Source organism: Seriola aureovittata, chromosome 22 (genome assembly GCF_021018895.1).
Source record: "Seriola aureovittata isolate HTS-2021-v1 ecotype China chromosome 22, ASM2101889v1, whole genome shotgun sequence".
Classification (NCBI taxonomy): Eukaryota; Metazoa; Chordata; class Actinopteri; order Carangiformes; family Carangidae; genus Seriola; species Seriola aureovittata.
In genome coordinates, this window is record NC_079385.1 from 11,278,072 (window position 1) to 11,289,613 (window position 11,542).

At 41.6% G+C, this 11,542-nt stretch overlaps 1 protein-coding gene across 2 annotated transcripts; it reads right to left on the reverse strand.

Annotated features, from left to right (window-relative positions):
- Positions 1 to 3,274: 3,274 nt before the first annotated feature.
- Positions 3,275 to 10,643, reverse strand: ints13 (integrator complex subunit 13). 2 transcript variants are annotated; one of them, XM_056368297.1, is made up of 18 exons: positions 10,212 to 10,643; positions 9,448 to 9,698; positions 9,282 to 9,356; positions 8,903 to 9,105; positions 8,565 to 8,645; positions 8,285 to 8,375; positions 7,982 to 8,110; positions 7,608 to 7,631; positions 6,417 to 6,501; positions 6,007 to 6,099; positions 5,517 to 5,606; positions 5,149 to 5,327; positions 4,900 to 5,064; positions 4,556 to 4,710; positions 4,207 to 4,437; positions 3,911 to 4,041; positions 3,675 to 3,810; positions 3,275 to 3,419 (listed from the first exon to the last, which is right to left on the reverse strand). In XM_056368297.1, exons 2-18 carry the CDS (start codon positions 9,670 to 9,672, stop codon positions 3,383 to 3,385), a joined length of 2,130 nt encoding a protein of 709 aa, XP_056224272.1. In that variant the 5' UTR covers positions 9,673 to 9,698; positions 10,212 to 10,643; the 3' UTR covers positions 3,275 to 3,382. The 2 variants fall into 2 exon arrangements, with proteins under 2 accessions (XP_056224272.1, XP_056224273.1); XM_056368298.1 differs by lacking the exon at positions 7,608 to 7,631 and having other exon boundaries at positions 10,212 to 10,641.
- Positions 10,644 to 11,542: the final 899 nt, after the last annotated feature.

Consider the following 11,542-nt stretch of genomic DNA (forward strand, 5'->3'; position numbering starts at 1 on the left):
ACTCAGCTATTCCCAGATGTGTCACCAACCTCATCTTTAACGATCGAACGGTTATCAAAAACTCGGCGAACTGAGACAATTCAACATCTGTCTCCAGCTCCATCTGGGAAGAATCAGGATGTGATGTCTCAGCCACATGTAAAAACTCAGGGCGCATCATCGGCCACACTGACGAGTCAGCTGACACAGTCTGGACAAACTGAATTGGAGTCTTCGCTGTCAACATCCTTGTTGGAGCCCTCGGGGACGATGTTCACGCCAGCTTTACCTTCTGACCTTTGCCTTTTTAGTGGACAACTTGAGACAACACAGACATTGATTTCAGGCCTTTTACTGACATCACTATTACCTGAGCAAATGAGCCTTTCTTCAACTAATGTCCCCCCCAAAAATTCAGTTCCATTTAGTATGTTAAAAGGCCCGTCCTTGGAGGAACAACCGTCTGTCAAATCAGCTGATGAGAGAGTGCCACTCATGCCGTCAATGAAACAAACTCTCCTACATTCACTGCAGCTTGAGGCATCTCAGAAAACTGGAATGACAAGTTTCTGTTTAAATCTGACATTCCTGACAACAAACAAACCAAGGCAGTGTGACTTATCCAGTTCTGCTTTCAATATCCAAGAGCACTGGACGCTCTGACGGCCACTTTGATCCAGCTGCTCCCTCTGCTGCTCAGGAGCCGTACACTACATCTCCCATTCATGTAATGCAGAGTCTACAGCCTTCGTTCCCATTATGTGGCCAATCCCTGGCAAAGGATCACGGGTATGTCGGCGCGTGCACCCCAACAATTAAACGTAACTCCCCCCGAGAACACAATGGAGCACGTTCTGGCCTTTTTGACGACGTATTCACGAGAAGCACCAGGCGGCTTTTCCTTCACAGCTGTCGATGTTCATCTCCATGACAACACACACATCATTAAAGGCTGTAGGACTTTCCTCAGGAAGAGGACGAAGCTCAGTCCAGCCGTCAGGTTCTTCAGCTACAGTCTCATGTAAGCACTAATTGTCGTTGCCATTGAGCAATTAAAAAATAAAAAATAAAAGATCACACACCCTTTTATAGTTAATAAATTGGTACCACAAAAAGTTGTTTTATGATCAAACCAGATTTCTTCAACCAAAACAAGCAACATTTTCTAATAATAGCCAGAAATTACTTAAGCAAAGAACTTTGAAAACCTGTTTATATCCCACTTCTCGCCTTACAGGAATCTTGTGCACTTGGCTTGGCTTCTTTTTTTTTTTTGGTGCATTACCACTTACAACTGTCAGTCAGCGGAGCAGTGTGAAACCTGCAACACTTGACTTCCTGTCTGCACAAAATGAAGGCTGCAACCACATGTCAGAAAACATGTTCAGTTTGCTGTCATGAAAGATAAACCAGTAAAGGTTCATATCTGAGAAGCTGGACACAGCAAATGTTGCATTTTTGCAATCACTAAAACTATTGATCAATTATCAGAATAGTTAGATTACTCTTGAGTGTTTTTTGTCACATTGAATTTATTTAATTTCTACATCTACAAATCTATCTGCTACGCATGTCAAATGTTATGCAAGAAAATGTTTTTTTGTTTTGGTTGATTTTCAGTATTTCTGTGCAGTTAAAATTTAAACATGATTTTATTTTATATTGCAGACTCCTTGAATTTCCCACCCAAAGTGCTTCAATCTATTCCAGTGTTGACAGCCACCGTTGGCTTCTCCTTCCACTACTCACTACCACCTAAAACCTTTATGGATCCAGAGGATGGCGAGGCAGACGCTCTTTCCCTGGAGATCAGGTTTATTGACGGGCCTCCCCTCAGCATGGGTACCTGGTTCGCCCTGGACGGTCTGGCACTTCGTGGCGTTCCTTTGGAGGTGGACCTGCAGTTTGCTCCTCAGCACCTCCTCCTGGTCGCCCGGGACAGACGGGGACTGAGCACCTCGCTGCCGCTGACTCTTGATCTTCGTCGCAGCTCCGTTGAACCCTGTCACGTTTTCAACCTGACTGCTCAACGCAGCCTCCACTCCATCCTCCGTCAGCGCCACACAGTGGACATCCTACTGATAAAATTGTCTAGCTTCTTCAACAGCTCTAGCAGCCATCACCTGTCTGTTGTTTCCATGACGCCTGGGTCCACTGTGGTGTCCTGGTATGACCGCAGCTTGTGTGAGACGGGCCAAAGTTGGGCAACACAATGCCACATTGATCAAATACAGAGCATGTGGTTGGCAATGAGGTCTGCAAATAGATCAGTCAACCCTGAATTCAGAGAAGCAATGCTTCCAGAGTTCCCCGTAACTGATGTTGGACCTGTGAGCTACAGACCAGACTGTTTCCCTACCACTCCCACATCTGGCAGTTCTAACCCTGCTACCCACTCTGCCATGAATCCAGATTCAGGCTCCAATACTTCCCTCAGCCCCACCGCAAACACGTGTCTCTGCATCTACAAATATCACTCCCGCCTCACAACAGATGAACTCACATCAGTGGATGGCCGGCATGTTCGCAGCTCTCCTCGTCGTCTGCCTCCTCATCCTGATCGTCCTCATCGCTGCTGCAGTTCTGTATTTCCGCAAAGGTCGCGGGAGGTCAAGAACAGTCGCAATTTGGCCTGCAAACCGCCTGCTCTCACTTCAAGGCAGAGATCTGAGCGCCATAAAACCAAGGCGGCCTCCGCTATTCCAACCCGAGTTGCCCCCACCACCGCTGAGACTGTGGATTAACCTCTCGCAAGATGACAAGAGGCCACTTCCATTAGACTACGAGCAAGGATGAAAAAACCCTTGACAATTCATTGCAGGCTCGTCCTCCACATTGATTCTCATGTATATAGTAAAAAGAAAAAAAATCGTGAAAACAGCCCCTGTATGGTTTTTAACAACAGACTCTCACAATTCAAGTAACAGAGTTAACATGATTCAGAGTCATGACTACTAAATGGTCAAACATTTGGGACTTTGCCAATTTTAAAAACTTATTATTTTGACTTTAAATCAATCATGTTTTGTTTTTTTGTTTTTTAAAAAGGAGAATCAACAATACTATTTTACCACTTGCATCTATCCAAATAAATAACTAAATAAGTTCCACAGTCAGTATAATTTGTCCAAAAGCCAACAGCAAAAGTTCTCTATTGACAGCGTTTATTGTGTTACACAATATGTGAACGGTATATCTACAAAAACATGGGTAAAAAAAACTTAGAAATTCATTGTTAAGAGTTCACTGTCTATTTTAATTTTATGTCCTTGTTTTTTGGGGGGGGGGGGGGGGGGGGGGGGGGGGGGGGGGGTAGTATAAGGTGGCAACCAAGTCTGAAAAATACTGTGGTCCACAATCTCATCCTTGGAAAGGGGTGAAGTGGGATGTATCCATGGAGACATCATCTGGAGGCCTTGCCATTTTCATGAACATCCATCCTGTAAACAAGGAAAAATGACAAGTTTGATACATAAATAGTAAAGTTTCAGATGTAATCCTGTTTGAAATGTCAAAACAAAGACTGATACGTTCTTGATAAAAGGCGAAATTCTTTTACCAGCTTGTATGTAATTCTCACTGTATCTGTTACATGTACAGGGTTAAAAAAATACAAAGCAATTTGGAACCGATTCAGTGTAAGAAGAAACAACAACCATAAAGTGACGGATGATTGATATTTCACAGTAACACACCCATTCTCATCTTTCAGGTGCTGGTACAACTCAAACTTGTTGTTGACGGAGCTCACTCTTCCAACAAACTCTTGGTGCTTCCTGGAATTGGCCGTGGTGATGCGATTGGTCCACATGCTGAGGAGCGAGACAGGACCTGCAGGGACGAGGACACAGATAAAAAACATACCAAACATACCTAAAGTATCTTGTAGATTAGATTAATCTAATCTACAGAGTGTGCTGAGCGTTGGTACCTTTTGCTCTCTCTGGAGGCTGAACCTCGTCTGTGGACAGGCGAGGTTTCTTGTTGAGTGGCTCTGGAGAGTCTGGAGAATCCTTGATCACTTCCGCCTCCTGATCTTCTTTATCCAACAAACCCTTTAGCCTTTAGGTTAAAAACAAGAAGACAGTGTAACGTAAAAGAATGGAGAGCTGAGTGGCCCATCCCATCCAAAAGCCCCAGAAAATTTTCGTTTTGCCACAAAATTTCAGCAACTGCGATGATTATTTTCATCTACGAATAAACTTTAGACATCCAAGCACTACTAACCTCTCCGAGTCCTGCCAGCTTTTGTCGTCCGTGTCCTTGCTGCCATTTTTCTCCGTCCTGTCTTCTCTCTCCTCCCTCTTCCTTCCTCTTTTCTTTCTGTCCTCTTCCTCGGGAGGTTTGCTGCGGCAGGCGATGATGCAGTCCAGAACCCGCTGGTGTCTGTCGGTGGCTCCGGCGTGAGTTTTCACTAACGTTTCCAGCTCGTTCCACATTATACGATACTGTTCATCTCTGGGAATAACAACAACGCAAAAACATCCATGACCCTGCTGACTTTTACTTTCATAAACTGTGACGCTGATGCTCATGTTGGCTGTCAAGTTTTTTTTTTTTTTTTTTAAATAAATACCTCTTGGGGCCTTTTCCTCTGGAGCCCACAGTGGAGATCGGAAGTGGGTCGTTCTTCCTCTCCATGTCTACCAGGTTGTAAACAGTCTTCTGGCAGGTCAGAACATCCTCCTCAGTTAGAGTCTCCTTCACTATCAGGTTAGCTAGAGGAACCACCTAGTGGAGAAAAACGGCAATACACAAAGACAAAGGACTGAGCTGAAGGGCTAATTCTAACAAAAAACCCAGCAGGGTTTCTCTGCTTCTTCTCTGCTTAGATGAGAAGACAGCAAGACGAATATTTATGAACATGGTGGAAACTGCTGTAAGGCTGCGATCCAGAAGAACTATCTGCATGCTGCTTACTGCCTGCATGTTAAAGATGGTGGTCTGGGAGATGATCATTGGCCAGTATCGAGTGTGACGCTCCAGCTGTGCCTTAGCCCTCTCGGCTGGCAGCTTTCCCGCGGGATTGTGGGAAGACTCTGAAACCGGAGTCAGTCGGTTCTCCCTCATGAATTCACCAAAGTCCTGAGGAAGACCAAAAAAAAAATCAGTTTTTATCAGAAAGATGCTGTTGAATATTTCAGCACAGCTGAAGCGAACTGAACTCACTGTGATTCGATAGTCTGTCACTCGGCCTCCGCAGCCCTCGCTGATGGAGGGCGGGTCCTCCAGGGTGGAGCGGTTGCTGTTGAGCACGTGTAGGAAGATCTCGCCGCCGTGGCTACTGAGCATGTGGCTGATGACCTTTGACCCCGATTTCCTGGGCTGCTCCAGCAGCACTGATCGACCTGTGGTCAGTAAATAAGAGAAGTAATCCCCCAGACAGAGGAAATGTTGATTTTTGACTTGAAATTTGGTGAATGTCATTCAGTATCTCAGGAATATCAAATGAAACACTGCTCCAATAAACAACCAATAAACAGTCTAGATCAATTCAAATTAACAAACACAGATTAAGGTGGGTTCATCCATCTTACCGTTAAGGAGAAAATTAGTCAAACATGAAGACGGACGACTGTTTACGTCGGTCGGGGAGATGCGATAAGCTCCAGTGCAGTAATGCAGTTCTGAGGTGGAAAATAAGAACAAGTACAATAAAACTGAATCAGGCATTTTTCATCGCAGTTCTGTCAATCCTGCAACTGATAACCTTTCCTGCACAATAACACTACTCATATCTACTTCATAGCTGTGTTGGGAATATATATATTTTTTTTTTTTAAATTACAAACCATCTAACATCACTAATGTAGTGTATTGTTTATTTGCAGAAATTTTAACCAATTCAAAATAAAAAACGGAATATTTGTCACAATATTTAAAATCCATACATGCATAAATATTGACATTTCAAATTAAAAATGTGTCACCTACCCTGGCATAAGGCTAATAAAAACATTACTAAAATAATATACTGTACATATTAAACATTTTCAAAATTTAAATAATTGATAAATAAGAACCCACCTACGCTGTTGGTTCGTGGCGTGCACCATTTCAGTGTAACTGTCTCTTTAAGTCCGTTTTCTCGAGTGCTGGTGCCAGCCATATGCAAATCTCCTGCACAGCGGAAAGGTGACAAGTGAATTGTTAAATTCTGATCATGAACGATTGACTTTAGAACATACTGCATAAATAAAATCACCAAGGATCAGGTCATAAAGAAGCTGTAGACTTGTTTCCCAATATGATTGTTAAATAATGTCAACACTGAAACAATAATAGTTTACTTTATTCATCGAGCAACGTTTTTGCCTCAGATACTTTTGAATTTAAATAACTTATAAAAAGGGGTCTCTGCCTCTGGATCCCAATCAAAAATGTCAATAAACTAACCTGCTCAAACTTTTATTTCATGTTTCAACACAGGTACCCACCACTTTTAAAGAACTCCAGGTGAGCGTCTCTGTGATGCAGGAGCTCGACGTCATAATTGGCTGATGTGTTGGCGTGCTGCTCTTCCTGCCCATCCCCAGAGACAATAACAAACACAGGTCAGCGTGAATGTGCAAACTGATACTCACATGCACACACGCACACGCATATACACACACATATACACATAAACACACGTTAACACTGCTGATTTCATGTTCCAGAGGGTAAATGATAATGGGCAAAGTAAAAGGAAAATGTTCGCTTGCTGGATGACTCAAGTATGTTTTCTTCTATCGACATCAGAGACTTGTGTTTAATGTAAATGTAATTTAATTCACACAATACATAAAGTAGCTTGTATTGAGTAGAGCGTTACACTTGTTTGACAATTTTAAACAACATTTTTATATATTTTGCCAAGGAGCCTGACAACCTCTAATCTAGGGAAAAACTTTAATCACAAGCTTTGAATTTGAATTTTGCTACACTTGGAAAAATTGCAGTTTCAGGACAGCTAAAGGTGGAATCATGTTTAAACATTTAGAGGATGGTCAAGTTTTAAAAAAAACAAAAAAAACAACTAGTTATCAAGACAGCACAATGGACCACACAAAGACACTAAAGGGGAAGTGAGTGGGAACTGATGAGGGAAACAAAGACCTGGGGAAAGTTTGGACAACTTTTAAGGTGAAAACACCTGACAGACACTGACAGTATTTAATAAGTCAGAAGAGGCAACGCTGGTCACAGATGTCTCGACTTAAAGGCGGCTGAATGCAACGTTCATATTCTGCGTTTTTATGGTCAGTATTCGGGAGAAACACAATCTCAAAACAACCAAAAATGGTTGATTTTCACAGAACAATTTGAATTCCTTTATAAGAAATTGTGAGTCAATTATGTTATTACATCATTTAATTTAAACTAAAAGTTGATTTCAGGTGTGCAGGATTTATGCTTTTCCAGCAAACACCAAATTCTGCATTCCCTGATTGTCCACATGAGACCAGAGTTGCCCGTCCTTCACTGGAGGCTCACCAGCAAATCTGTAGATCAACTGTCACATCAAAATAAACTAATGACACTGTAAGCCTGTTTGCAACAGTAGAGCTCAAAATGTATACTACATACTACATAGTGTAAACTCTGCCCCTTCCTCACTTGCATGTGTGTGTGATAAGAGTACTAACCTGTTCGCAAACATTTAATGTGGGCTAGCAAAACAGAAAATACAGCATGAAACCAGCAGCAGGTTCACAGTCATATCAACATGCAGATGAGATAAACAAAAAGATAAGACTGTAAAGTTTCATGGGTCATTAGAGGTGAGGAAGGGCTTACACATAAAGATTAAGCAAGCACAAAGAAAAATGTGAAGGCTGTGAGAGAAAAGGGAAAATAACAAAAACAAAGCCATCATCAAGTAAAAGAAGTGGTGCACTGCATTCTGGACATGACAACATTTTTATACTAGCAAAAGAAAAGAAATATTTGAAAGTTTATGTGAGTTTTAATTTTGACGAGGCATGTGCAAGGCCAGACTAAAGGGCAGGAAGCTCCTTACCTTCATGGGGATGTTTGTTATGGTGGTGGAGGCCAAGTCAAAGTGCTGCTGGACCAGAATATTGAGTTTGGTGGCGAGGTGCCTCCCAGCACGAACACTGTGCACCTCGCTGGTGAGCAGAGGAGAGATCTGAGGCAGCAAGAGAGGGATACAGTGAGGAATAACAGCTGGGACATGGTGCTATGGTTTGCTGTTAAAAACCAGGAATAAGTGTCATGTTTTTTGGTTTTTTTTTTATTGTTTACTTTCTGGCTGATTTTGATTCCTAGAAAACTGAGCCCCGAACATCTCGTTAGCACCCACCTCTTTCTTAGGTCGGTCAGACACCAGCGTGTCTTCACCCTGTGGGTAGATGTGAATCAAAACCAGGTCACACTGCTGAATGGCCATCAGCCTGAAAGACACAACAATGGGTTAGCACAAATATATGTGCCATTTATCACATATGTATTTTATTTTAGTATGAGAGTATTATCAACACCATATTTCAGCCCATTTCTCCCTATTCCAAACTCATGCAAAGCAAAATCATGTCAATCAACAAGACAGTGAGACATTTCTTTGGACATTGTCTGACACTGACCTGTCTGAACCTGCTGCCAGCTTGTTTTGTTCTAAAATGGTCTCCTGGATGCAGTCTTCCAACATGCGCACATGAGTATCGCTGTATGATAAAACACAAAAAAAGAGCAGAGTCTTCAATGATATAATGCATTATAAGAACTTCTTTTATAAATATCAGGTAAATAATATCCTTTAGAAAAGGCTGTATATGTACACAAATACAAAAGGGTGACAATACAATAGTCCTTTGACAGATACTATATTTGTGAACATTGTAGTTGTTGTTGACTATCTGAGAGATTAAGTGTTTCATTCTCTATACATATAAATGAAGTGAAGGAAATGTTAGATGTTGACCTTTTAGCATTGGTGAGGCAGATAATACGACCCCTGTTGGCAACTCTCTCGGCTGTGTCCATCAGAATGGTGCGCCTCTCGTGCTGCAACTCTGTGATCTTACATAACGACTCAACTGCAGCAACCAGTCCGTGCAGGATGCTGCAACACTCGGGGTCCTCCCTTGGGTTAGGTGGCCCAACAGCTGCCAGAGCTGACATGAGCTGTCGCAGGAAGCGAAACCATATAACCATGTTGCATGTCTAATTCTGAAGAACACTTCTACAGAAATGTGGTCACTGATGTCTGCTGGGAATGTTGCACTTCTCCAAAATGTGACAAGCTGGAGCTGCCAAAGACACTGCAAAAACAATTATAGTGCACTGGCTTATAGGATTACCTCATGAGTGCTCTGCTCATCCTGTTTCCAAGTATTCAGTGTGTGAAACTCTGAATCACTCACAATGTAATTAACCTGTAGAATAAAGAGGTGGTAGAAAAGGTTAACGGAAATGGCGTTAATGACATTTAAGGCAAAGTTTTAAGAAAAATAATAATAATCTCACCAGTTTGTCCACTGGATAAACATCATAGAGAATCCGACAGTACTCCATGGAGCATTCAACAGCACAGGTCCACAGGGACTTGGACACAGGGGCCAAAGGAATCACCCCTTGAGCTCGACTCTTTGTCAGCACATCACACTCTACCTGTTGACGACTTGACTCGGCCATGTAGGGACAGTGGTCTACCACAAAGACCGTCTTGTGGGACACTGAGAACATCTTCATTTTACAAATCTGCAGTATGTGCTGATCTGAAAGGATAGCAAAAAAAAAAAAAAAAAAAAAAATTTAAAGCTTTGTGTACATTTGTCTTACAGTAATTCTGAAGTTGTCATTTTTAAACTTAATTTAAGGCTGCAATTTCTATGCCTAATGTAAACTAAAATGTTCCCCTTAATAACAATTAATAATTAGGGATAAATTTGTACATTTATGTCTGATAATTTATGCAACTCATACTCATTTAGACACATAACCAGCAACATATGTTGTAAGTATTCCCACCAACATTTTACACAGCAATACACTGTTTAAAGATATAGAGGCAGCCACTAGTTAAAACCCAGAAGAATTTACATAAATAAGTTAAATTTATACATAATTTAAATAAATTCATATACACAGCTAACATAACCAAGAGCTAGAACATGGTCAGTGTGAATTAAACACTAAGCATATGTAGAAACTGGTTGCCTTTGTCAGTGTGCACTAATATACATAAACATTTCTACATACTTCCTGTTGGTCAGTCAATGTTAACTCACCTGGGAAAAACCTTGAACGCTTCGCGGTCAGGAAATGATCTGAACCGACTGGAAACTGTGTCTGCTCTCTTTAGATCAAGTTTTAACTAAGAAACTAAAACTCTGGCTTCCAAACGAGGGACCTGAACAGTCTCAAGACATGTTATTCACCAGGAACTCCAAATGCTACAGTAGCATGTCAGTGCGGCGCTTTAGCCTGTTAGCTAACACAAGGCGGAATCATTTGTTTGCTGATTCACGTTTACTATCGTCGACACGGACGTTTACCCATCATGGCATTAGTGTAACACAAAGATTGGTCTTTTCCATTTAACCCACTTCCAAATAATAATTACCTAACTATGTTTACGCACTCGAAATAACTAACACAAACAATGCACTTGTGAGTCGTTGCAGGTTTGTTATTGGCGGAAATATGTCCAGTGGTGTTCCGTCACCGATTTCCTTCCCCTAGTTGCTGGGCCGTACTGTTAGACGGTTCCTAACCCGCATCAATATGTATGTTATACCCAGGTGAATTTAGTTTGAAGTTGGATGTTCGACAGACATTCACTCCGTATTCAGTGGGTTTTTTTCATTAAGTTTCACGTGGTGTTTGCAGTAGGAGGACAGCTAGCTCCCCCGAGCTGTCCTGCTTTTCCTGAGACTAATACCCATTAACGCCCTCTTTGGACCATGTGCTTACATTTTAAAATAGATTGTAAAACCACAGGGTCACATGACCTGAAAGCTATTAAAAATCATAACACAGCATTTATGAATAATATTTTGTCTGTTTTAAATAGAAAAAGTGCTACTATACAATAAAGGGCTGTGTCCTCTTTGGGCCATGTGACTACAGTTTATAATGTGAACCAATGACTCACATAACGTTGGAGCTATTATAAAACAGGACACATTATTCATAGAGTAGACTAGTACTGTTTATTCATATTTTTTTCAATATAGCTTCCATGTCATGTGACTGAGGGGTTCATTATTTTAAAATGTGTTATCATATGGCCCAATCACTCTTTACTCTACATTAGTACCTTGTCTATTTATTCGTATTTCTTTCATAAATATGATTTTTCCCCAAAGCTTTCACGTCATATGTTCACAATCTATTCTAAAATGTGGGGCCATATGGACCAGCAAGGCCACAGCGGCTTTGTATCTGTCTTGTTGATGCTACATGCTGTTGCACTGTATATTTTACAATCGTACGTTTGTACAATACATAGGGTATAAGTCCCCGAAGCCAGCCCCATCCGCAGATGCTCCACAGAGCTAACGTCTAAAGAATGTAATGTGGGCGTAACGTGATGTATCAAATGTGGCTGTACAACATC

What these genes read in the sequence shown, in the direction of transcription:
- ints13 (XM_056368297.1), bottom strand. Translation starts at nt 9,672, where the DNA reads ATGAAGATGTTCTCAGTGTCCCACAAGACGGTCTTTGTGGTAGACCAC. An exon ending in CTGGCAGCAGGTTCAGACAG is followed by an intron (nt 8,376 to 8,564) that starts GTCAGTGTCAGA and finishes TGTGTCTTTCAG; the next exon opens with GCTGATGGCCATTCAGCAGT. An exon ending in GCCTCCAGAGAGAGCAAAAG is followed by an intron (nt 3,811 to 3,910) that starts GTACCAACGCTC and finishes TCGTCCCTGCAG; the next exon opens with GTCCTGTCTCGCTCCTCAGC.